At 41.8% G+C, this 26,612-nt stretch overlaps 2 protein-coding genes and 1 long non-coding RNA gene across 4 annotated transcripts in view; 1 reads left to right on the top strand and 2 right to left on the bottom strand.

Moving 5' to 3' along the window:
- The window catches only part of klhl36 (kelch-like family member 36), a 149,617-nt gene that overhangs the window by 21,780 nt on the left and 101,225 nt on the right, over window positions 1-26,612 (bottom strand). The gene's annotated exons all lie outside the window — the stretch shown is intronic.
- LOC138745081 (uncharacterized) lies at window positions 269-5,582 on the bottom strand. The gene is made up of 2 exons (XR_011345998.1): window positions 3,807-5,582; window positions 269-647 (listed from the first exon to the last, which is right to left on the bottom strand). It is a non-coding gene; the product is annotated as an uncharacterized lncRNA (long non-coding RNA).
- On the top strand, window positions 4,363-25,875 carry cotl1 (coactosin-like F-actin binding protein 1). The gene is made up of 4 exons (XM_069902167.1): window positions 4,363-4,669; window positions 4,749-4,831; window positions 5,989-6,146; window positions 25,415-25,875. The coding sequence occupies exons 1-4, from the start codon at window positions 4,593-4,595 to the stop codon at window positions 25,523-25,525; spliced, it is 429 nt and encodes a 142-aa protein (XP_069758268.1). The 5' UTR covers window positions 4,363-4,592; the 3' UTR covers window positions 25,526-25,875.

Genomic DNA, 26,612 nt, shown 5'->3' on the forward strand with positions numbered 1-26,612 from the left:
CAGTTCAAGTTCACGACCTCCACCTTGAAATACTAACTACATTCCTGTGTCTATAACTTCATGATGGCATTTCAAGAGAAAGTCAGGGGAGTCAGAAATGCAGTGAGATGTAGCATTAAACCAAAGTGATAGCTAACGGGAAATGCAGGGCCATGTTTGTGAACAATATGGAGGTATCCTGCAAACTATTCACACAATCTATGTGGGTTTTTAATCAAGTCATGTTTATTGTCATCTGATTGCTTAAGTACAACCCAACAAAACTACCTTCTCAGAATCAAAATTTATTGTCATGAACAAGTCACAGTGCAAACATTCATATTATAACCATTTTACAATAATAAACATAAGAAATAGTGCACCAAAAGTAAGGCCGTATCTTTGGTTCACTGATTATTCAGGAAACTGATGGCAGCAGGCTCCTGTACCTCTTTCCCGATGGTAGCAGAGTGAAGCGGGCATGGCCAGGGTGGTGGGGGTCTTTGAGGATAGAGGCTGCTTTTTTAAGACACTGCCTCATGTAGATGTCCTTGATGGAGTGAAGTCTGGTGCCTGTAATATTAATCTGGAGATTATTCTTGTCCTGAGAGTTGGTGCCTCCACACCAGACAGTGATGCAACCAGCCAGAATGCTCTCCACAGTACACCTGTAGAAGTATACAAAAGTTTTCGGTGACCTACAGAATCTGCTCAAACGTCTCATAAAATATAGCCTCTGGTGAGCCTTCTTTGTGATTGCATCAACATAGTTGGGAGTGCCCAAATTTAGAGAGATTTTGGAAAGGCATTTTTCAAACTCTATCATTATTGTTAAGATCCAAATAGAACCATGTCTGTTAATTGCTATGCTTGGTTTTTCACCTGAGCCAGATAAGCCTCTGTCTTCAACTGGTTGGGCCTCAACTCTTGTGTTCAATTTAGCAACATAGTTTATGAATGATAGCAAGGTCTCAGAGAAGGTACAGAGTTATTTAGCAGAATAATAACCAGAAATTTCAATTATGTGGATAAACCGGAGAACCTCGTTATAATAGGTTGTATGGATATTTGATGTGTTCAAATATCATGGACGCATCTGATATGAGAAAACAAAGTGAAGTGGCTTTCAGTAGCAGAAGAATTGATAACCAGGTGCCAGAGATTTTAAGCTACTGCTAAAAGAATGGGAAACCTCTCATTACACAGAGATTTACAATGTTCTTCCATCTACTGCTTGACAGACGTCACTGTTGTAAGTGAAAGATCCTGACAGAACTAGGTAATATAGTTTGGTAATATTGTTTGAGAGATGAATAATGATGAGGAAGGTGGGAAGAACTTATTTGCTAAGGATTAGAGATATGCAGCCAGGAAAAGGCCCTTTGACCCAATATGTCTATGTTGCCCAATGTGTCCATCTGAGCTAGTCTCATTTGCCTGCATTTAGCTCATATCCTTCTGAAGCCTTCCTATCGACGGAGTTGTCTAAATGTCGCACACAAGGCATTCATATTCAGAATTAAATGACATAAGATTTGGAACAAGGTACTGACTTGGATGGAGAAATGGTTGGTTAACCGGAAATGTAGTGGGAATGAAAAGGTCTTTTTTTTGTGAATAACGAGCAATGACTGGTGTGGTACTGCAGGATTCAGTGCAGGGAGACAATATTTGGTAATAATTTTAATTAGGGAATTAAATCTAATATATCCAGGCTGCACTTGACACAAAGCTGGGTGGGAACACAAGCTGCAAGGAGGATTCAAAAAGCTCCAGTGTGATTGGACTGGCTGAGGGAGTGGAGAAATTGATGGTAAATGTAGCAGAGGTGGAAAAAAATGTGAAGTTCACTTTACTGACAGAAAGAGAGGTGAAAACTTGACCAAGGGTTTGGCACAAAGACACCTTGATATCTTGTGCATATTTTCTGAAAAGAAGATGCAGGTGCAGTTAGTTTATTTTTAAAAAGTAAAAAATATATTAACTATCATATAGTGGAGGATTTGAGCACAAGAGCAAGGATGTCTTTCTGGAACCATACAAGGCCTCGAGGAAACAACACCTTGAGTATTATGTGCAGTTTGGAGTTCTTTTTTTCTGGATAAGGTTGTCCTTGCTATGGAAATAATAAGGTTCATCAGACTGATTTCTGGGATGTCAGGACAAACAGATGAAGGGAGATTAGATCATTAGGTTTATATTCACTGGAGGAGTGGGGGGGGGGGGGGGCATCCCATGACAGTAAAGTTCAGGGATTTAGAATCCAGGATAAGAGATAAGCCATGTGAGACGATGAGCAATGTCTTCATCCATCCAAAGAGTGGACTCTACACCACAGAAATCATATAACCATATACGGAGCAGAAACAGGCCACGTCGGCCTTTTGAGTCTGCACCAGTTCACTAGAACAACTCCACTAGCTCAAACCTCCCGCTCTCTGCCCATAACCCTCCAACCCCCTCACCTTCATGTACACATTCAACCTTCTCTTAAATGACAGAAGGGACCTTGACGCAACTATTTCATTCGCAAGTTCATTCCATTCTGCCACCACTCGCTGAGTGAAAAAGCCACCTCTAATATTTCTCCTAAAGTGTTGCCCCCTTAACCTTAACTCATGGCCTCTTGTTCCGACCTCCCCTGCCCTCAGGGGAAAGTCTGTTTATGTCTAGTCTATCTAGTCCTTTCATAATTTTAAATACCTCTATCAAGTCCCCTATCAGTCATCGACGTTCCAATGAATAAAGTCCCAGTCTCCTTAATCTCTCCCTGTAATCCAGATGCTGTAAACCAGGCATCGGCCTTGTAAATCTTCTCTGCACCCTCTCCACCTTATCTATATCCTTTCTACAATTTGGAGACCCAGAACGGAGCACAGTACTCCAAACCTGGCCTCACCAATGCCTTAAACAGCTGCAGCATCACCTCCCCACTCCTATACTCTATATTATGATTTATGAAGGCCAGCATACCATATACCTTCTTAACCTCCCTGACCACATGGGAATCCACCTTCCGTGAACTCTGTACCCTAACCCCCAGGTCCCTCTGCACCTCTGCGTGCCTCAGTGCTCTCCCCTTAACTGTATATGACCTATTCTGGTTATTTTTACTGAAATGCCACACCTCCCACTTGTCCACATTGAATTCCATCTGCCATCTTTCAGCCCACTCTTCCAAACAAACCAAATCCTTCTGTAATCCAAGAAAATCTCCCTCACTATCCACCACTCCCCCTATTTTTGTATCATCTGCTTATTGGCTTTCCCAGTTAATCACACCCTCCTCTAAATCATTAATATAAATGGTAAACCACAAGGGATCCCTGAGGCACCCGGCTCGTCACAGGCTTCCAACCTGACCTAGTTATCCACCATGACTCTCTGCTGTCTACCTCCCAGCCACCTCTGAACCCATGTCACAACCTCTCTCCTAATTCCTCCTTCCTTATTAACCTTCCATGTGGAACCTTATCAAAAGCCTTACTAAAATCCAAAGAGATCCCATCAACCTTCCTCCACCTTTTTTGTCCCTTCCTCAAAAAACTCAACGAAGTTGATGCCAAGTCATTATATCTATTTAAAATGGAGTTGGATGTCGTTCTGAAGGCCAAAGGGATGAAGAACTATGAAGAGAAAACAGGAACGGGTTGCTCAATTTAGATGAGCAGGCTTGATATGAAATGGAAGAAAAGGTTCCTGTTCCGATCTTTTCTATTTCTTGCCTTATGAAGCATTCCAGACCACGGCATTCTTGAACCCATATCCATAACCATATGACCGTTTACAGCACGGAAACAGGCCATGTCGGCCCTTCAAGTCCGTACCTGGGAAGGATCGAACCCCTTTCTTTCTGAGTTGTATTCAGAACAGGACATTGATCAGACGTGGCATCAGGAGGAGTTGTAGTCATTTGGAATTCCTTTCTTTTTCCAAGGCATTTGAGGCCAGATGGATTGAACGTTTTGAAACTGAGACAAGTAGATTTGATTAGAAAACTTTGCCAAGGGATACGGAAGCAAGACTGAGAAGTTTCAGACAAGCCAACAATTGAGCAGAGGCTGGATGGCCTTCCCCCACATTGAACTCCGGATTGAGCGTTTTACCCCAAGGCGCTTTGGCTGTGAAATGTATACTGAAGCTTTTAAAGTCCAAGCCACGGTTTTCAGCAAGACCCCCCCCCCCCCCCAAAAAAAGGGCGTGTAAGGTCATTGGGATGGAGTTACTGTGTGATGAAAGCTCTTCAAACGGAGTACGATGCCAATGGAATTCTAAGGCGTGTTTGGAGCGATGCTCAAGCCAATCAGTCGGACCCGGATCGCGTCCTCCCGAACTCCTCCAGGGGGAGACAAGCCTTCCCCCAGGCGAAGATCAGATGGACGGAACTACGACATCAGCACGCCCAAAGCCGGTGAAGAGGGGGCTGAAAGGCATCCGCGGAAGCCGCTCGCGTTTATTTGCAGACTCATCGTGGCTGCTTCCTCGCGTATGTGGGCGACTCGCTCTTTGCCCTGTGGACGCCGCCGCCGCCCGTCCTCGTCTTGCCTCTCTCTCTTCGCCCATTGATTCTCGCATCAGGGATTTCTTCGGACGCAGGTTCGCCCATCGCTCCAATGGCCACGAAGATCGATAAAGAAGCGTGCAGAGAGTCTTATAACCTGGTCCGAGACGACAACAACGATGTCAACTGGTCAGTTTCAGCCCCGCATTGTGTTCGCCCTCACATCTGCCCGACCTCTGGCTACACTGTTCTTTTCTCTCTCTTTCAGGGTTATTTTTAAATACGATGGCCACATGATCGTCCCTGATTCACAAGGCACGTCCTACAACGACTTTAAAGTCCAATGCACAAGTAAGTCTTTGATGAACGGGAGGTCTGTGCCACAAACCCCTTGCGCTTGGACCACGCAGGGAAGCGCCCTCGGTGCAAACCACCCGATGCTTCCTCATTTCGCCACGTTCTTCGAGTGGGGTGGGGGGGGGGGGGCATTGAACTGCTGCGAGGGACTCGGTGGAGCAACTGCGAGCGGGGGTGGGTGGGGGGCAGTGGGGAGCCAATTCATTCCAGCGGAGCAGCGATCTTCTCTCCATCACTGAGCGGCTTCTCAAAGCGAAGTGATCCTCGAGAACGGCCTGACATCCTCGCCAACGGTGAATGTGGGATCGAGTCGCACTTCTCACGAGCAACGGGAACGGGTTGTTGAATCTTCCCCGCCTTTGCGAGTTACCCATTGCAAAGTCATGATCACAACATGACTCGGTTCCCTTATTCATCCTGCTGCTTTTTTCCCCCTTCAAGATCCATCAAACTCATTTCCACCCCCCTCCCCGAGGGCTGGACTTCGCACGCACCGGGAATGCTCCAATCTGAAATAGTTCAACAGACGTTGCTGGAGAATTGGATGGGGATTTTGTGTTTGAAGAGGGCGATGGGGCGATTTTGATGGTGTTCTTTTAACAGGCGTTCCCAAAGTAGTCCGAAATCTCGGTTCTGTTCATCCTGATGTTTGCAAAACATAGGTTTATTACACACAATGCTTAACTATTTCATTGGATGCATGGATTTAATTCCAAGAGTCCTCCCTCCCCTCCCCTGTATCGACCTGTCAACGCCGGGTGTGGCGAGGTTCTGAATGGGAAATGAGTGAAAAGCGAGTGTCCCCCCCCCCCCCCCCCCCCCAGCCTTTTGGGAATTCTGTAACACGCACGGAGCTCGACCGTCGCTTGAGCCCGGATATTGCAAGACAAAGTTTTACCCCATCATTGCTGGAAGTAATTTTATAAATGTCGCACTGTAATCTCGACCTGAGGTTGATAATAATTAAGTATAAATAGCTGAAAAACTAAAGTTAAATTCGCAACTGCATATTGGGTATGTATTAGTAGCGGACGGTGTGACGAAGGATTAACCCATTATTAACCGTTGAAACCCATTTGTTCTCACTCATCAGTTGAATCTTTCGATGCAAAATTCTCCTGATTGTAATTTATTGCCATTTTGGGTGGCAGGTGATCGCGTAATCTTTGCATTTCATCGGATCATCACTGGCGATGCCATGAGCAAACGTGCCAAGTTTGCTCTGATTACCTGGATTGGGGATAAAATCACTGTGTTGCAGAGGGCCAAAGTCAGTACTGATAAAAGTTTGGTCAAGGAAGTAGTCCAGGTAAGTTTTAAACCCCTTGTTTGGTTTTTAAAATTTGTCAAATCGAGTATTGCAACTGCAGTTATTTCTCAATGATTCCAAGGGAAGGTCTAGTCTCATTGAGTGGTGGCTCACTTTTTCCAATTGAATATTCATTAAAATCCTTTCTTTGCATTGTTACTGTAATTTTTACTTTTTTTAATATAACAGATTTGAAAATCATTTTTTTGCGATGAAGATGTTGACCCACTTGTTTGTTTTTGCATCGAAAAGCAAAAGTAAAACTCTGCCAATAAACTGAGGCATAAACAGAAAACGTCGGAAATACTGGTCTCTGATCCCAGCAAACTGCAGTGAGAGAAAGGAAACATTTTTAAAAACAAACCTTTCCTAATTTTGAAAGCTTGCTGACTTAAAACATTAACTCTGCAAATTAGGCAGTATCTGTGGAGGGAGCACTTTTTTTTTTGCCATAATCTTGCAAGCAATAAAAAAATGTCCAACAGTGAAATCAATCTTTCACTGGGTTTGATGAATTCCCAGGAGGTTACGGCCTGGATGCTTCAAATGACAATTACTGGATGGCACACTGGTGAAGTGAGCAGCTGCCTCCCAGCTCCAGTAACTTGGGTTCAACCATTATTTCTGTATGAAGTTTGTAGATTTTCCTTTCCCTTCCAAATCACAAAGGTTTGCAAATTGACCATTAAATTTCCCCTTTTGCGTGAAAAGTAACAGCGATCATCAAGGATCCACATCACCTAGGACCTCTGGCTGCTCCCATCAGGAAAGAGTTAGAGGTGCCACAAGACTTGTACCGTCTGATTTCAGAACTGTTGCTACCCCTTCACCATGAGGCATAAACAACAGCCTCAGAGATTCATTTAAGGAATGTTATTTTGCACATTATTGATGATCGAATATTGATTGTCTGGATTACACTCCGTCTGTTTACATTTCTCATGGCACGTGATCAAAAGTAGGGTTTCTTGCACTACTAATAAGTAGAAATTCTGCATGGCTTACAGGAAAAAGAATCTCTGAGTTGTATGTGACGTACTCTGACAATAAATTGAACTTTGACTAGTTACATTTGGATAAAGGGAATATGGGAGAACAGGTTACAGGAAAATTAGCGTGAGCCAGCATAGACTCAATGGACTGAAATGTCTCCCATATTTTCAATTCTATCATTGGTATCTTGATGTTGATGGCAGCTTTGGAGTTGAGAAGTCCTAATTATACCATGCTCATCATCCTTGGTGAATTTCATTGCTAACATTTTAAAAACCGGCTCTCAGAAAACTCAACTGGCATGCATTGATGAATCGGAGTTTCCATTAGTTGACTGTCCCCAAAGAATCAAAACCTGCTCCCTTGTGGCAGAATGCATGCCGTGGGGAAAATAATGAACACTTTGTTTCTCAGTCATTGTGTTAAAATTAGAATTGTTGATGCCTTGTTTGCCATCACACTTACGTAAATAGGATACCTATTTTTTTTACAATTGTCTTTGTCTTTGGCTTGGCTTCGCGGACGAAGATTGATGGAGGGGTATGACCTCGTCTGCTGCAGGCTCGTTGGTGACTGACAAGTCCGATGCGGGACAGGCAGGCACGGTTGCAGCGGTTGCAAGGGAAAATTGGTGGGTTGGGGTTGGGTGTTGGGTTTTTCCTCCTTTGTCTTTTATCAGTGAGGTGGGCTCTGCGGTCTTCTTCAAAGGAGGTTGCTGCCCGCCGAACTGTGAGGCACGGTTGGAGGCGATATCAGCCCACTGGCATTATAATTGTAATGGTTACACAAACACACCAATGGTGTGTCTTGGAGGAAAATGATCTGCCTGATGCAAATGGTTCATTTATCTTCAAAATCTATTACTTGCATGAGTTTGCATCAGAAATGGGAATACAATGCAATTGTTTCCTCCTTTCCCCTTCTTTGCATCAAACAAAATCCATTTGAGATATTTAGAATATGGAATATTCAAGCATGAACTTAAACTCTGGCTAGAAACTAATGCCATTGCTTGAGCCAAAATTTTAAAAAGTTAACTATGTTGATTTGCTTTTACAGACCAGATTTTGCACTTTGCGTTTTCTACAGACGGCTTGCCTCATTTTAAATAGAGATCAATGAACCAGTTTTACCTATTGCCATGCCCTTTTAATGGCCAAGGCAACACTTTTTATTTTAAAGATGGGAAAATCAACAGGCTAGGACTTTCTGCTCTACAGTCATGGTTTCATTCCTTTTCTCCTCACTTGGAGTATTGTGTGCAGTTCTGGTCACTTAGCTATTATAAAGATGTCATTGCATAGAGTACAGCAAAGATTCAAAAGTGTGTTACTGGCACTGGAGAGCTTGATTTTTAAGGAGGAACTGAATAGGCTGTGATTTATTTTCCCCCTGGAATGTAGGAGACTAAGGAGGGGACCTTGTAGAGGCATACCCAGTCATAAGGGACATAGATAAAGTCAACTACTGCATCTGATGCTCCCGTTATGGCCTCTATATTAGAGAGACTGGGAGATTGCTTCACTGAGCACCTTCGCTCTATTTGCATCAGTGACAGGGATCTCCCAGTGGCTAACCATTTCAATTCTGTACTCAACTCCTGCGCTGACATGTCTGTCCATGGCCTCACTGTACTGTCAAACCAAGGCCACCTGTAAATTGGAGGAGCAGAACATAATATTCTGTCTGGACAGGATGGCATTAACAATGACTTTTAGTTTCTGGCTCCCTCTCTTATCCACCTCTTGGGATCCTTCCCACCACCCCCCCCCCCCTCTCCACCATGCCCCCAATACCCACCTATTTGTTCAGCAACCTGTCCACATTTTGCTCATACCTTGATGTATATATTGTACATGTGTCCTTTGGTGTTTGCTACTCTTGCCCTGAGAAAAAGGTGCTGGCTGTCTACCTGATCTCTGCCTCTCAGAATCTTGTAGACCTCGGTCTCCTCGTCTTTCTACTTTGCAAAGAGAAAAGTCTACTAACCTTGCCTTATAAGACTTGTTTTCCAATCCAGCCAACATCCTGGTAAATCTCCTCCACCCTCTCCTTAGCTTCTACACCCTTTTTAGAATGTGTGTCCTTATGAATTTTTTTCTAAAGATATTGCCAAGGGACAGTGAAGATGAGAAACCAAATGATTATGCCCCACCCAATCTAAATCTAGTATATTAATGCATGACATGCGGTTCTGGAAATGTGGATGAAGTTAATTTTCCTCCTTTTTCTCTTTGGCATGCCTTTCCATAGATGAGCTTCAAATTAGGGCAGGAAATCCAAAGCAGATTTGCTTATTACGTACTTGAGTATCAATGCATAATTTAGATTTAGATTACCAAAACTTCAGAATTTCCGGGGTGAAAGTTGAGGTTAGAAATAAGAACTTTGGAATTGGTATTTTCATTTGTTTTTAATACAACACTGTCACTGTTCAACCTCATTTGAGAAATCCCTTGTGAAATAACAAGCACATGACAAAACAAATGATGTTGAAGTGTCCAGAGATGCATCTTTTCTGAATTGCCAAATAATATTAGCTTTTGCCTCTAAAGTTCAATGAATTTGTAGATGTAAATGTGGTTATTTTTCTCATTTATTTCTTTTATTGGCATATTAAAATGATAATCCAAAATTAGCTTTTTGGATGAGAAGGAATTTGGAACATCCAGGGTCTCCAAAGATCTTACATTTTTATTCATTTCTCTGTTTGCAGTTTTTTTTTTTTTTTTTTTTTTTTGTTTTTTACAGCCAGTGCAAATTGCACAAATGTTTACAGGTTGAATAATTTCTTAACCAATGAGACCACTGACGAAAGTGCTTTGGAACCCTGGGGAAGGTCTTCAATTTGTCTTTAAAGTGATTTGCAAGACATTTTTCTAGCAGTGAAGGAAGTGCTATCCCTTAACTATACCATCTGTTTCTGGTGTAACCTGCATATATATTTGATCCACTCTTCTGCTTGATAGATTATATTCTAGAAAGAGTGATTCAATGTTTAGGTAACAATGCATTTATTTTTGTCTGTTCATGCTTTGTTATAAACTCGAGGCCAAAAGCATGAACACGTTCTTCTTTGGCTTGGCTTTGCGGACGAAGATTTATGGAGAGGTAAAAAGTCCACGTCAGCTGCAGGCTCGTTTGTGGCTGACCAGTCCGATGCGGGACAGGCAGACACGATTGCAGCGGTTGCAGGGGAAAATTGGTTGGTTGGGGTTGGGTGTTGGGTTTTTCCTCCTTTGTCTTTTGTCAGTGAGGTGGGCTCTGCGGTCTTCTTCAAAGGAGGTTGCTGCCCGCCGAACTGTGAGGCGCCAAGATGCACGGTTTGAGGCGACATCAGCCCACTGGCGGTGGTCAATGGGGCAGGCACCAAGAGACTTCTTTAGGCAGTCCTTGTACCTCTTCTTTGGTGCACCTCTGGCACGATGGCCAGTGGAGAGCTCGCCATATAACACGATCTTGGGGAGGTGATGGTCCTCCATTCTGGAGACGTGACCTACCCAGCACAGTTGGATCTTCAACAGCGTGGGTTCGATGCTGTCGGCCTCTGCCAGCTCAAGTACTTTGATGTTGGTGATGAAGTCGCTCCAATGAATGTTGAGGATGGAGTGGAGACAACGCTGGTGGAAGCGTTCTAGGAGCCGTAGGTGATGCCGGTAGAGGACCCATGATTCGGAGCCGAACAGGAGTGTGGGTATGACAACGGCTCTGTATATGCTTATCTTTGTGCGGTTTTTCAGTTGGTTGTTTTTCCAGTCTCTTGTGTAGTTTTCCAAAGGCGCTATTTGCCTTGGCGAGTCTGTTGTCTATCTCATTGTCGATCCTTGCATCCGATGAAATGGTGCAGCCGAGATAGGTAAACTGGTTGACCGTTTTGAGTTTTGTGTGCCCAATGGAGATGTGGGGGGGCTGGTAGTCATGGTGGGGAGCTGGCTGATGGAGGACCTCCGTTTTCTTCAGGCTGACTTCCAGGCCAAACATTTTGGCAGTTTCCGCAAAACAGGACGTCAAGCGCTGAAGAGTTGGCTCTGAATGGGCAACTAAAGCGGCATCGTTTGCAAAGAGTAGTTCACGGACAAGTTTCTCTTGTGTCTTGGTGTGAGCTTTCAGGCACCTCAGATTGAAGAGACTGCCATCCGTGCGGTACCGGATGTAAACAGCGTCTTCATTGTTGAGATCTTTCATGGCTTGGTTCAGCATCATGCTGAAGAAGATTGAAAAGAGGGTTGGTGCGAGAACGCAGCCTTGCTTCACGCCATTGTTTATGGAGAAGGGTTCAGAGAGCTCATTGCTGTATCTGACCCGACCTTTTTGGTTTTCGTGCAGTTGGATAAACTCGAGGCCAAAAGCATGAACACGTTACTTTAAATTTAAATAATTATCTTTTGAATAAAATTATGCTTGTGGATTTTTATTTTACCAGAAATGCTGTTAGATTCCATCTGATGTTGGATATGCAGCCAACACTTTTGTTGGAATGCTTCCTTGCTCTTGCTAATGAGAGCCAGGATAATTGCCAGATCATATTTGGTAACAGACCTTGCTTTACTGCATTTCCCCAAGGAGGAACACCCAGGAAGTGGTTTCATTTGACTACTGGAATAAAAGATGCTGAAAATCTGGTATCAATATATGAGTTTAAATGATTAGATGATAGAAAAAAGTCTTGAAACTAGTCATCCTTTCTGAGAGCAGAAATTATTTGGTCTTGAAATATTTTGTGTGCTTGTATTCTTAAGACAAAAATAATGCAAGACATACAAAGGGAAGTAGTTTTATGAAAACATTTTGGACATTTTAAAGCAGATAGTAAATGTAATGCATGATGTAGTATTGGGGGGAAAATAAAAGCCTGTCAGCTAAATCGTATTGCGAAAAGGAAAATGATTATAGCAGGCTTTGGTCATGGGTAGGAGTAAAAAGGGCACAAATGCTGAATTGGATCATGGAGAATTCAAGATATTAATCTCTCCTTTCAAGACACAGCTCAATCAAGATGGTGTTGATTATTAATAAAGTTGTTGAAACAGTCTCAAACTCAAAACCATCCTTAATGGTTTGGACTGTTGGACCAGATGAGAAATTGGATAATGCTGTGTGTTCTTTGTATGTATAAAGCTCAAGATCTGGGATGATTGAAAGGAGGTTAAAATGTTTAGATATGGAGGCACATAATAATCTGTTTAAGTTTTACTAAACTAGGGATGCATTTTTTTTGGACTTCAGTGGTTTTCATAGAGTCTCTCACATGATCATGTAGAAATGATTCCAAGTGAAGTAGTAATTTACATTTGAAGTTATCTGCTCACAAGTGAGGACAAACATTTGGCAAGCTGTTAAGATATCTTGCAAATGATTACAACCTCTACCCAGGTTTATTTAAATTATCCATGCCCCTCATGATTTTATAAGCCTCTAAAATACCCCTCAGTCTCCCATGCTCCAGGAGAAAAGTTCTAGTCGAGCAATAAAATCCCCATTATCTGGAATTTAATCAACTGGAAACTCAAACAACTGGCAAAAAAAAATGAGGAAATAAATAATTTTTTTGGAATAATAATAAGACTGGGTGGATGGACCCCGCAGGGAAATGCTGAGACTCTGTTGGACTAGCAATGCCCCTCAATGCACGCACGTTCTTTTCACTGTCGCCACTTGTGTGAAGGTGAGGATAGATGCACCGAGGCCCTGACCGGGAAACTTGCGTAGAGGGGTGACTCTTCCAAAGTATAAATAGACCCGCCTAGTAAGCATCCTTATTTTTATTAGTATTAAGTATATTTTAGTAAGGCTTTGTCTGTAAATTTGGGAAGTGGAGTTAATTATGACCTTTATAAATCATAGTATTGAGTATAGGATTTGGAGTTATACAAGACATTGGTGAGGCCAAATTTGGAGCGTGGTGTGCAGTTCTGGTCACTTAGCTACAGGAAGGATATCAATAAGATTGAAAGAGTGCAGAGGTTATTTACCAAGATGTTGCTGGGTCTTCAAGAGTTGAGTTACAAGGAAAGATTAAACAAGTTGGGACTTTATTCCTTGGAATGAAGAAGAATAAGGGAGATTTGATAGAGGTTTACAAAATTATGAGGGTTATAGACAGAGCAAATGCGAGAAGGTTCTTTCTACAGACTTTAGGAGAAATTCAAGAAGATATGGTTTTAGGGTGAAAGGGGAAAGATTTAGGGGGAATATTAGTTGGAACTTCACTCAGAGTGGTGGGAGTGTGGAATGAGCTACCATCTGGTGTGGTGGGTGTGGACTCAATCTTGAGTTTTAAGAATATGTTGGATAGATACATGGAAGGGAGGTCTGGAGAGTTATGGAATGGGAGCAGGTTATTGCAACTAGGTGAACAATGGTTGGCACAGACGAGAAGGACCAAATGGCCTGTTTTCTGTGCTGTAGTGTTCTATGATGGTGGCATGGTTAGCAGAGCATTGAGGACAATGTTGTTACAGCACCAACGACTGGGGTTCAAATTTAAATTTTGCAAGCTACAGGAATTACTTGATTAAAGTGAACTTTACAAAATTAAATAGAACAATACTGATTTTTATTTTGGAAATTACTTCACATTTTGCACTGTCTTGTCTTTGAAAAGGTGTATTAGTTTAGCAGTAGAAGAGTGAGTCTCAGTCAAATTCTCATTTCTGGCATCCGTGATCCCCAAAGGTCCCGGATAATGGGGATTACTGTTATTCAGATCCATCAGTACCAGTAACATTTTTGTGAATAGTTTCTGAACCTTTTCCAATTTAATGATGTCTTTCCTACAGTTGGGTGGACTGCGCACAAAATATGGTGGGTCGGGTTAGCACAGCGTTAAGTGCAACGCTGTTACAGCACCATCAACAGGTTGGAACCCTGATGCTGTCTATGAAGAGTTTGGTGGCTCTCCCCATGTCTGCATGGGTTTCCTCCCACCCTTCAAAACATATGGAGACTGTAGGTCAATTGGGTGTAATTGGGCGGCACGGGCTCAAGGCTGTGGCGGATTAACCATTAGAATGAGTAGGCTTAAGTCTAGGGCCCGGAAGGGGGGGGGGGGGGGGGGCCCAAGAGCAAAATAAAAATGGTTTAATTGAATGTACACGTGAGTATTTATGGATGATATTTCAGTACTTTTGCATATTTCCTTCATATCTGGAATACTACAAATACTATTTTGTTTTCTAAGTTAGGCTCCAAACATATAGAAGTAATGCTTTTAGTACTTCGAACTGCAGCCGCGAGATTGTGTAACCATGACAGCGTTATTATGTCACGAGCTGGTGTTAACATGCACACATACTGGTTAAAGACCAGGGAGCAAAGCCCGTTGGAACATGAATGCCAGTACTGTGAAATCTATAAAATATGACGATAAACAGAAATTATACTCTAGCGAGACAATGTTTTATCGCTCCCTTACAAATGATGAGAAGATCAGGAGAAGTTGACTGTGCTGCTCTCCAAGCACAGGTAAGGGATTCCGTTTTAACTGCAAACTATTTTCAAGTGAAGACCAGGCTTGATTACTTGACAATACCAGTCAGAACTTGATTACATGTTAGCACTTCTGGAAGGGGTTGTGGCTACAATTAAATTTCTTGCTTGTACATGTACAATGATACAAGTTATTTAACGTAATTTAACGTCACTTTATTCAATGAAGGGTGGGGCGGGGGGCAAGGTCACGGGGGCCTTACTAATGCTCAGTCTAGGGGCCCAGGTGGTAGTTAATCTGCCACTGGGTCAAGGACCGAAAGGGCCTGTTAACGTGCTGGATGTCTAAATTTAAAAATATTCCCAGTGCAGCCTCACCAATGTCTTCTACAGGTGTAACATCACGTACCTGCTCCTTAAGTTGGGGTCCTGTTCTTAACCATGCCAATACTGTTCTTCCCACCCTGTTTATCTGTGTTGCCACGTTCATGGAGCTATAAACCCGTAAACCTCCCCACCCCCCCAAGATTCTTTGTTCCTCAACCCTTCCCATGGTCCTTCTATTCAACCTGTATGTCTGCCCTGGTTTAATTACCCATGTTCCAACATCTTGCACTTGACCAAGTGAAATTCCCATCTGCCATTCACTTTCCAAGTTCATCTAGATCCTGTTGGAATTCGTAACTTCACTCTTCATAATGTCATCAATATTTAGGTCATATGCAAGTTCACTAAAAATGCAATATACATAATCATCCAAGTTATTAATATAGATGACAAACACCAGTGGACCTATCACCAATCCCTGTGCACACCACTGGCCACAGCTCTCCATTACTGTTCTGACTCCTTCCATCAAAACCTATTCTGTATTCAATTGGCCAGCTTGTCCTGGATCCTATCATGACTGACCAGATCAAGGAATTGGAGTTGCAGCTGGATCTACAATAGATCATTTGGAATGTTAGAGCTTTATTGAGGTGCTTTTGCTGAAGAGCCACCTGGAGAGGTAAAGGTGAGTGGGCAGGGAAACCCCCGCGCCCCCCCCCCCCCCATGGCCATCCACTGTAACAAGGATACAGTAGGGGTTAACCTACTAGGAGGAAGTCACAGCAGCCACATTTCTAGCACAGCCAGATCTGAGGTCAAGAGAACTTTCCACAGCAATTTGTGGACAGGCCAACCAGGGAAAGGGCAATACTAGACTTTTTAAACTTGGGAATGAAGCTAGTTGGGTAACACTGTATTGGGAGGGGAACAATCAGTTTGAGACCAGTGACCACATTCTATTAACATAGTCATGGAACAGGATATCACTGATCCTTGATTCAGAATCCTAAATTGGAGCAAGGCCATTTTTGACATTATTAGGCTGGAATTGGCAATAATTGACTGGATGCGGTTATTATTGAATAGAAGCATGATTGCCAAATAGGTGTTTATATCGTAAATTGTTTCCTTTGCTCAGGACTAGCTTGTCTCTCTGCTACTCTGTACTTTTGTGTGGTATCTGCTTGTACTGTGTATGAGGTGTCTTCTGGTCTGCTTGCTAAACCGTTTCAATCACTGTGTCTTGGTGTTGTGACTTGATAATACATTTGTATATTGGGGGATAGTCTCAGGGGAATCCTGCACCATCTGTCCGCCTGAACCAGCCTCCTATAACTCTTATCTATAACTCTCTCTTGACTCCTGACTGCTGCTCAGTGAGTCTATTGCTCCAATTGGTCCATGAGATTGGTGCGGAGTTGCAGCAGGGTATTTCTTGTAGACGTAGTCATTGGAGACATCTGATTTCTGGCTGAGTTACGTCCATCCAGGACGTACTGGGTTTGCTGCTGCCATCAGAAGAAGTATCGATGCCACAAGACGTGTACCACCAGGTTCAGAAACAGTTGCTACCCCTCCACCATCGACTCCTCAACAATAAACAGATTCATTTAAGGACTCTTGCTTTGCATATTATATATTACTGAATTATTTTTACTGATTTACACAGTCCGTTTGTTTACATTTCTTGTTTGTAGACCCCTTTTTGCACGACTGGCAAGTAGAAATTCTGTCTGGCCTGCAGGAAAAAGAATGAGCTGGATGAGATGTCATGAATGCACTTTGAAGAGGAGACCTTTGTTCTTTTGTAGGAAAAAGAAATGAAAGCTGCTCTCCTCACTGAGGCCCTTTATTTGATCAAACCACCAATCCTTCTCAAAATGGCCTTGCTTTTTGGTTCTCTGTTGAAAGTAACAAGTGCTTGCCTTTCTCGGTGGTTTTTGTAAACGTTGAACCATGTGCCAGGTTAAGGTGATCAATGCCAATGCTTGATAGATGTCTTGCAAGGGGAACTTGCATTTTAAAGATCACTCTTCTGATGTTGTTCAGGCAATCAACGTCGATTGCCTTGTACTTCCTGTAGATGCCGCATTGCCTGCTGAGTTTTGCCAGCACTTTTGTGTGTTGCACAAGACACCAGCATCTGAAGATTTTTTTGGTTTAATTCAACTTTGTCTTGCAAATTGCCCAAATTTGTTTTTAATAATCTAAAAAAATTGCAGCCGTGACAATTTGACATGAACTTCCTGTGCATTGTACCATTGTCGTCCATTTGGCCCGCAATGAGGTCTGTTTCTCAGCATTCCGAAAGGGCTGTGAATGGGTCTTATTCTGGAGATTTCCTGGTGTTCAGATTCAAAACTAGACAGGAGAAAACCTTTTTGATGTAATCCTTTCACTTGTGTGGTTTTGCAAGATTTGCTGGCATGAGGATCCAGACAAGCTCACAGCCAGGTTGAAAAGGTTAGAAATAAAATGTTAGCCCAGATACTGGGTTCACAATACACGAGTAGAATCTTGGTGTCAACTTCAGCTCACTCTTCACTCAACATTTCCTGAAGAGCTGTGACTGTGCTTCTTTGATATTAGATTGTACTTAGAAATAGATCTCTTGATAGTTGCTTCCTCCGTCTGATAGGGGGATGTGAAAGGGTCCTCCTCTGCAAACTCGTATCAATATCACAGTAAACATGACTGTCACTGATTTTCAGGACTAAGTATTGAAAGTGTGTTTGGTTTCTCTTGCTATTTTTGCTGAACAGGTGGGACGTGCACCCAGGTGTAACTGTTTTGACAACTCCTGTTGGTGAGCATTTGCTAGACTTGCAAGCTGAAAAGCTGTTAAGAGGGGAAAGACCTTTTTAGAATTTGTGGGGTGATTATAAAAAGGGAAGGGATGTGGACAAAGTGTGTTGAACTCTTTCTTGTTGAAAAATAATAAAAAGGATGTGATAGGCAGCAGATGGTAGTGGGAAGAATGTCCTTCTATCTGCCCTCACTAAATAGTGCATCAGTAACTTGTAGTTTCCAAAAATCTGCATCAAGATTTTCACCTGAAAGTTGGAGTGAAAAGTAATATTTAACTTTGAAGAGTTCATTGTAGAAATAATAAATGGAATTTCTGTTTAAAATTTTATTTTTGAGTACAGGTACTTTATTTTAAACTGTTTAAAATTCTTCAGGGAAATGGTTAGGGCACCACGGTTGGCGCAATGCCTTTACAGCGATCGGGACTTGAGTGAGGTTCGAATCCTGCACTATCTATAAGGAGTTTGTACGTTGTCCCTGTGTCTGTGTGGGTTTTCTCCAAGGGCTGTAGGTTACTGGGGTGGCACAGACTCGTGGGCTGAAATGGCCTGTTACCATTGTGTATATCTAAAATTTTTAAAAATGTAAAAATTAGAAACTAATAATTAGTAATACAGTAGAACTCCAATTATCTGAAATCAGATTCTCTGAAAACCTCATTTGTCTGAATTTTTTTCTGAGCCAAACCGACCTTGCAGGTTGGGGGAAAAATATTCATCTGACATGAAATTCGAATGACGATGGTCCTCATTTCAGGTTAACTCCCTCCCCTCTCTCCATTTCTTCTTTACCTTCCCCTATTGACCTTTCTCTCCAATAATCTCTCTCAAATTGTGCACCACTGTCTCCCAGCCGCAAGCAGTCAGAAGAATCCCTTGTCACAGTGCCATCAAGGAGAGTGGTCTCCTGGATAGGTGCAGGACCTCTGCTTCGGTGGCATTCCCTCCCCGGCACAGCAGAGTTCCCTGATGCCAACTCAGAACCCTCCTCTGGGTCAACTACCACACATGCACACCAGACTCCCCAGTGTACGTGCAGCAGGCCTAGGAGGGGAGGATTCGGCCTTTGGGGTCAGGAGCTCCTGTGCCCAGGGTGAGAGGAGCCCAACGAGTCACCACTGAGTGTTCCACCAGCCCCGGAAGCCTCCCAGAAATCAACAGTGCGTACATGTCGGGGATTGGCTGCGGTTGGGAGGTCTCAATGATCAGCGGTGGCCAGCATTTTAAAAAAATGAAAATTAAACATTTTAATGCATAGAAAGCCTTTCCTTGTTGTTTAAACACTGTTACAAGTGATTTGCTGTTGCTACTGGGCTGTTTTTTTTTAAAAAATGACTGGTTCTCTTTAAAAAAAATTTTTATCTGACATAGGTCCGGTCCTGACCATTTTGGATAATCTGAGATGTACTGTAAACAGTCATTCTAAACTGGTTAACTCAAAAGGAAAAAAAAACATGCAGTTTACTTGACACAACAGGGGTTCTGAAAAGGGTCCAATTGGATGAGTTACAAATAGGATTTAATGTGTGTGAACACATGGCGAATAATGCAACTTGGGAAGGAAGTTAAAATGGGAGTACAAACCAAATGGCCACAAGCTGGAAGAGATCTGGGAATTTATTGATCAACTTGAAAGATGAAAAAGCATGGTGGCAACACAAGAGAACGTAATCATTAATCAGACATTGGGACAGATAATATGCATAAAGTGCAGATCTGCAGAAGTATCTCGGAGGGTCTTGCCTGGACCCCACATACTAATGTCATTGTTAAAAAAGACATCAGCGCTTCTACTTCCTCAGCAGTTGGGAGGTTTGGTATGACATCGGAAATCTTGGCAAACTTCTACAGATGTGTAGTGGAAATTGTGCTGACAGGTTGCATTGCGGCTAAGTATGGGGACACCAATACCTCTGAGCATAAAGCCCTGCAAATAACCAGTGCATCAAAGGCAAATCTCTTCCCACAATCAAGAAAATTTACATGGAATGCTTCTGTCGGAGAGCAGCAGCAAGGACCTACAATGCTAAGGACACACTCTGTTCTTGCTTCTGTCCTCAGAAAAGAGGTATCGGTGCGAGAAGACTCATGCCACCAGGTTCAGGAACATTTACTACTCCTCCACCATCAGGCTCCTCAATGACAAACTCAATCAGGGTCTCATTTAGAGATTCTTGCTTTGTACATTATTACTGAATATTTATTTTTAATATATTTACATTCAGTTTGTTGACATTTCTTTCTTTGTTTACATTCTCTCGAATGTAGTTTGCACTACCAATAAGTAGAAATTCATCCTGGCCACAGGAGGAAGAATCTCAGAGTTCAATGTGATGTCATGTCTGTATCTGACAATAACTTTGAACTTTAATCTGCAAAAGGATGAGTACGGGGCCGCATAGAGATTGTATTGTCCTTGATCCAGATCTCTCTGTACTTGTTGGTCCCTGCACTTGAATTCATTTGTGATAAATAACATGAAAAACTGCTTAACTGGACCTTCTATATTTGGTTGGGTTAGTGATCGGATTTCAAATGAATGGAGCTGCATTACATGAGGCCAGTGGAGGCTGCTGTGAAAATGAAGGGCTGCAGATGGTGGATATGGTGCCTGGGATTGGCATATCTGCTTCTGGATGTGGTTGGCCCAGAGGTCGGATGTCTTGCATCAGATCTCCAGCATATTTAATTCTTGTGTTAGTTGGCAAGTAGTACAATCTGGCGGTTAAATATGGTGCAGAGAAAGATGACTGAGCTGTACCTAGCTTTTATTAGTTGACTTGTGCAGTAACTTAAAAGCTCACTTCAAAAAAAAGACTAGGAAAATGGTGACTTTAATTTTTTTTGGAGTTCACTCATTGAACTCTGGCAATCGAGAACCAGCTGCGACCAACTGAAGAATGCAGACAGAAATATGTTGAATTTACTATTGAAAAGCAGTGCCATTAGAAAGATTGCAGAGCTGCTTCTGACAGTGTATTTTCTCTGTTAAAATTCAGGTGATGTTTTCTCCCACACTCGTGACTGGCTGCCCTCATGTTTCCACCATATTTAATTGGAGAATCCGCTTATTTGTAAACATTGCAGAAAGATAACTTTGTGGCTGAGACTTTGCAGTCACTGGCAAATGATGCTCGCTGTTCATTGGCAATTAGCTGCAGGGTTGAGGTATGGAAACTGCCCAGGGTGGCTGCAAGACCTACTAAGATCTTAGTTCGAATCAGCTGTATCTATTGGAAAGCCAGTCAAATTCATATAAAGTCAAAAGGCAATGGGTAATTTTAAATCTCCAACCATTTAAAATCTTATAATAAAAAAATGTGGAAACCACTTCCAATTGCCAGACATTCCTGATTTGTAGTGGGTATTTCTCTCCACTTGATGCTCCTCCACCTATTTGGTAAGGTACTAAGTGAAATAAACATGCAAATGGTTGTGTTGAAAGTTTAGGTCAGTATACCTCTTTATTCAAGCCCAAAAATGTATCTCCTATCTTCTGCTAATTAGAGGTTGATGACACTCTGATCCATGATCCACTTGTTAAAAATGTGATCCCAGAAAACTTTTGTTGTTGGGAAGTTTCTCTATATTGGAAACGAAGAATTGGCATTTTACCCCTCGCTTTTGTTACACCTCAAATCTCTCCAAAATTGTATTTTGTTTTTCTCTCAGGAGAGCCTTAAGTGAAATAATTAACCAGTAAATTGGCTAATATTCTTTAAAAAAAACATTGTTAATCACTTTAATGCCCTAATCGTGCACAGGTGGGTCTAAAGACACTGATAGGTCAGACTGGGGAGAGCAAGTCCCCGAAGGACCAGTTGTGTCACTGTTACTAAAATTATTTCTAATTCCCTTCTTAAACTTCACTTTACATTCTCCCCATTTCTCATGCGGGACTGATCTTGGATTGGATCAATTATCCGATCTCCAGTAACTTCTAATCTGCCCTCATAATTAATTTGGAGTAGTAATCTGGATCTTAGCGAGAAGGCCTGTTGAGAGTGTTTGGGGAACTGTCGGATGTTTTGCACGTTTTTCTGACAGTCTCGAGATTCCCTCAATCTGTTATTGAGTTTGAATCCTGCATTTACAGTGGGAATACTTCACAAAGGTTGCAGAAAGACAAAGAGTCGGTCAATATCTTCACATTTTTGGGATGGGCATATTATATGTTGGTTATGATATTGAAAAGCTAAATGCAGAAGTTTAAATGATTGCCATCACCACACCAGTGTTGCCACTTTTTCTCCCAGGTTTTATAATTTGGAATAATGAACTTTTCAATGTTTGGAGTAAACAAAGAGAAAATTTGTAAAATAAATGACTATGTCCAGTAATAAAACTTATTTCTTGAAACTTGGTCGTGCAGTGACTATTGTATTCCGGAAGATCCCTGCAAAAAGCTTTTGGGGAACAATCTGTGTGTTCAGTGTGCAGAGTAAATTGGCTTGAATGTCAAGTTTCAGCTAACAAAATGCAACTATTCTGCACTAACAATGCAACTTTTGTAAGCTGTAATATATTGGCCTAAAAACAGATGACCTGAATTTATAAAAGCCTTGGCTTCACTAAGTGCACTAAAGGGTTCTCTGTTAGTATTTCACATGGATTTGCTGCTCGGGAATGTTTTTTTGAAACTCTGAAAACTGATTTATGACAATAATCTCCTTGGTAAAAGACATCTACATGAAGTAGAAATTATTGTTTCATCCAATCAGGACAATCTTATTTCAATGCCAGTTGTTTTTAATTGCTTGTGTTTTGGGATTAATGCAGGTTTGTCATTGGCTCTGGGCATTTCTAAAGAAGACTGCCTTTTAATTTGGTGTCATGTAGCATAACAATATGAAAATTCAATAGCAAATATTTCTGCAAGGTATATCTTACATAGCAATGAGCTGTAATTCTGATTGCTATCTTAATAGCAAAGAATGAAGTGGTCAGTATTCCCACCTGCTTTAGGAACTTAGAGCTTTTGAAAATTGTGCTAAGGAAATCTTGACTTTTGTCAAACTATCAAATTATTACATCAGTTGAGGATGCTTGTGCATCATATAGAACAAAAAGGACCATTGGAATGGTTATGGAAGGGAGGTGTTTAAACAGACATTGTTTGTAGTTCAGCACTAACCCCTTTTCCACTGGAACCTTGTCCCAGGAACTGATAACCAACTTACTGGTTAAGGGTTCAGTGGGAAAGCAAATCAATCGGCACACTGGCATCAAGTCATGCTGGCGATCGAAGGCCTCAATCCCTACTCACATCCCTGGCGTCAGTGGACACCAGCGTGCCGATTAACCCAGTGATAAAAGGATTAGTTGCATCTGGTTGAAGGCAGACTCTCCTATCCCTGGGAATGACATGGTCAGTGTGAAAGCAGGTAGTGTCCCGGTTAAAAGTGGCCCAGTGGAAATGCAAAAAAAGCTTCTTTAACCGGGACACGACAAGGCCAATTACTGGGATGCAAATGAAAAAAGGTGGTTGTTACATCACAATGAAAATGCAAAAACTGTACACGTTTGGGATGTAGAAGTGTTTTGACATTTTCCCAACTTCATGTTTGAAATTACTTTTTATATTGCTGTAGGTGATTGGCTAGCATTTTGAAGAATTGAATTGTTATTGGATTAACCACATGGGTCTACTAGATGGGAGTAGCATTAACTGCCACACTGAGCACATTAAATAAGCACAAATTTTACATCTTTCAGAATTTTAATGTAGAGTATCACTGACCTTTCTCTCATGTACCATTGTGGATCTTAGAATCAGAAGTGGAGAAGATTACTGATGCCACACAGAAGGAGAAAGATGTTCCCTTCATTTATTTTTCCAATACATAGTACTACTGAGATATTAGCTCATTAAAATGGAATGTGACATTTTTCAATGTTTTTTGCAAAGTAATGTAATTTTCAGCCTCTTGCTCAAATGCTATAGGACGAGGCTCTTTGACTAATTGTGTGATTTTTACCATGTGCAAGTTTACATACTATTGTGCCCACATTTAACTTTTGTTCTACGTTGAATCCCACCTCCTTCCCTTACTCAGTGTTTATCATTTGCATCCCATGAGTATTTGGCCTGTTATTCATGCTTCTGGACGTAGTCTTGGTAGTACAGATAAAATAAAAGAGATGGATGAGAGAAATTTAATCTTTGAGAAAGGAGCTATTCCTCCTTATTTCTTGGAAAAATGTTGTATTTTGGGAAGTGAAGACTGGAACTGATCAATGGTTGGCTCCTAGAGCAAGTCAGAGTGATGCAGGTAAAATTGGACTGCAAACCTGGTACTAGAAAGTCAGAAGCAAGGTTGGTATGAGATGGATTTGCTTGGTAAAAAGACCTTTCTTGTTTCAAAACTGAGTTCCAATTGGTATAATGGCCAGTGACCTCTAAGACATTGGAGCAGAAATAGGCTATTCAGCCCATTAAGTTTGCCCTAGGATTTAACCACGAACTGATCCATTTTCCCACTCAGCCCCATTGCCCAACCTTGTCCCCATAATCTTTGATGACCTGGCTACTCAAGAACCCATCAATTTATACCCTAAATACACCCAATGACTGCCTCGAAAACCACCCTCAACAACAAATTGCACAGACCCACCAACCTCTGTCTTAAGAAATTCTACATCTCTGTTCTAAGCAAATGCTCCATTGGAATGATCTTTGTAGCAAAATATTGCAAGAAGCCAAGATTTTAAACTACTGTATATTGGTTTTGTCCCATAGACTGCTTGATAACTGACTATAAAGGCTGATATTGCAAACTGACTACTCAAAGAAGGCCCATATTTTCCATGGGTTTTTCCCCATTCCCTGCACTTATCAGGGTTTCAGATTTATTGTCAGAGTACATGTATGGCATCACATATTGTCAGAGTACATGTATGGCATCACATATTGTCAGAGTACATGTATGGCATCACATACAACCCTAAGATTCCTTTTCTCTGCAGCTGCCACAGAATTACACATACACAAGGTAAAACATGTAAATAAACGGAACTGTGAACAGATAACAATTGTAACCAAACTGTGCAATACAGAGAGAACAAAAAGAAAATCAATGAAGTGCACAGGTAAAGAGTCCTTAAATGAGTTTGAGTTTGTTGTTGAGTAGTCTAATGGTGGAGGGGGAGCAGCTGTTCCTGAATCTGGTGGTGTGAGCCTTGTGGCATCTAAAACTTTTTCCTGATGGCAGCAGCGAGAACAGAGTCTGCGTCTTTGATTCTGCTGCTCTCCAACGGCAGTGTTCCCTGTAGATGTACTCAATGGTGGGGAGAGTTTTGGCTGTGATTTCCTGGCCCGTGTCCACTACCTTTTGGAGGGCTTTACGTTCAGTGGTAATGGGGTCCCCAAACCAGACCGTGATGCAGCCAGTCAGCTTACTTTCCACCACACATCTGTAGAAATTTGTTCGGATTTCTGGTGTCATACCGAACCTTTGCCAATTCCTGAGGAAGTAGAGGCGCTGACGTGCTTTCTTTGTGATTCTATTGGTGTGTTGAGTCCAGGAAAAATCAGTTTTAGAACTGTCAATCACTTCATATTATTTAATTCCATCTAAAGAATTTTAAATATTGATGGTTTATTCACTTTTATAATTTTGCTACGAATAATGAATTTGTATAGATGGAGTGGAAAGCGGAGCAAATTAGTGCCAAGAGTTGGAGTTGAGTGACTTTTTTTTTGTCTTTTAGAACTTTGCAAAGGAGTTTGTTTTCTGTGATCCACATGAATTGACCGAGGAATACATCAAACAAGAACTAGAGAAAAGTGGGGGAGCCAATTACGATGCACAACTTGAATGAAATATGAGCAACTGCTGCTTTGCTACAGGGTATGGAGAAAATGGGATGGCCACATAGCTGTACCTCCACCCACAGCAACCCCAAGGGATTTCTATTCATTCTGCATTGTGAATGCTCTCAAATTAGTTCAGAGGTGCATGTAAGAGCCCACTGGCACAGTCAAAATCTCATCAATTTTTGTTGTTTAAATTGTGGTTGACTTTTTTCAAATGGTCCCTGGAGGAGAATTATTATTTTGTTTCAACTTTTCTATGCAAGTTTCCCAAGGCTTTGTTCTGGAAAAATATTATGTAAAGGCTGTGGGTGACTGAAATGAAGCATTCTCAATAAATTTTTTTTCAAAAATGGAATTTGTGTTTTTGTTTTGTGGAACAACTTTTGAACTTCTGACTTCATTGAGTTGTGTTGATGAGGTGCAAGTGTTTGCACCTGATATAGATGCTGCAGTAATTGTAACTACTGTAAAATTGAATGCACTGTTAGAGTCAATGGGTTGTACGAGGTGGAAATGTTCTCAGGTGCCATCTATTTCAATGTAAGCAATATTATAGGAAAGACAGACCAGCTTAGAGAGTTGATTGTTACATCGAATTATGACATTGTGGCCAGTAGACGGATAGAAATGGTGGGAAGGGAATGAAAGGGGAGGGACAGCTGTACTCTGGCAGGACAGACCAGAGGGCTCATCTACTGAGACTATATGGGTGGAGCAGAGAAATGGGAAAGGTATGACCACATTCATGGGTTGTATCTTGACAACCCAACTGTTAACGAGAGAGAGAGAGAGAGAGAGAGAGAGAGAGAAGACAGCTGCAGGGAACAAAGTTGTGATAGTAGGAGATTTTAATTTTCCACCTATTGACTGAGACTCCCATACTACAAAAGGGCTAGATGATTTGGAATATGTCAAATATGTTCAGGTAAGTTTTCTAAATCAATCTGTCTGTCTATATATAGAATGAAATATGAGCAACTGCTGCTTTGCTACAGGGTATGGAGAAAATGGGATGGCCACATAGCTGCACCTCCACACACAGCCACCCCAAGGGATTTCTACTCATTCTGCATAGTTCAGAGGTGCATGTAA

Source organism: Narcine bancroftii, chromosome 10, assembly GCF_036971445.1.
Source record: "Narcine bancroftii isolate sNarBan1 chromosome 10, sNarBan1.hap1, whole genome shotgun sequence".
Classification (NCBI taxonomy): Eukaryota; Metazoa; Chordata; class Chondrichthyes; order Torpediniformes; family Narcinidae; genus Narcine; species Narcine bancroftii.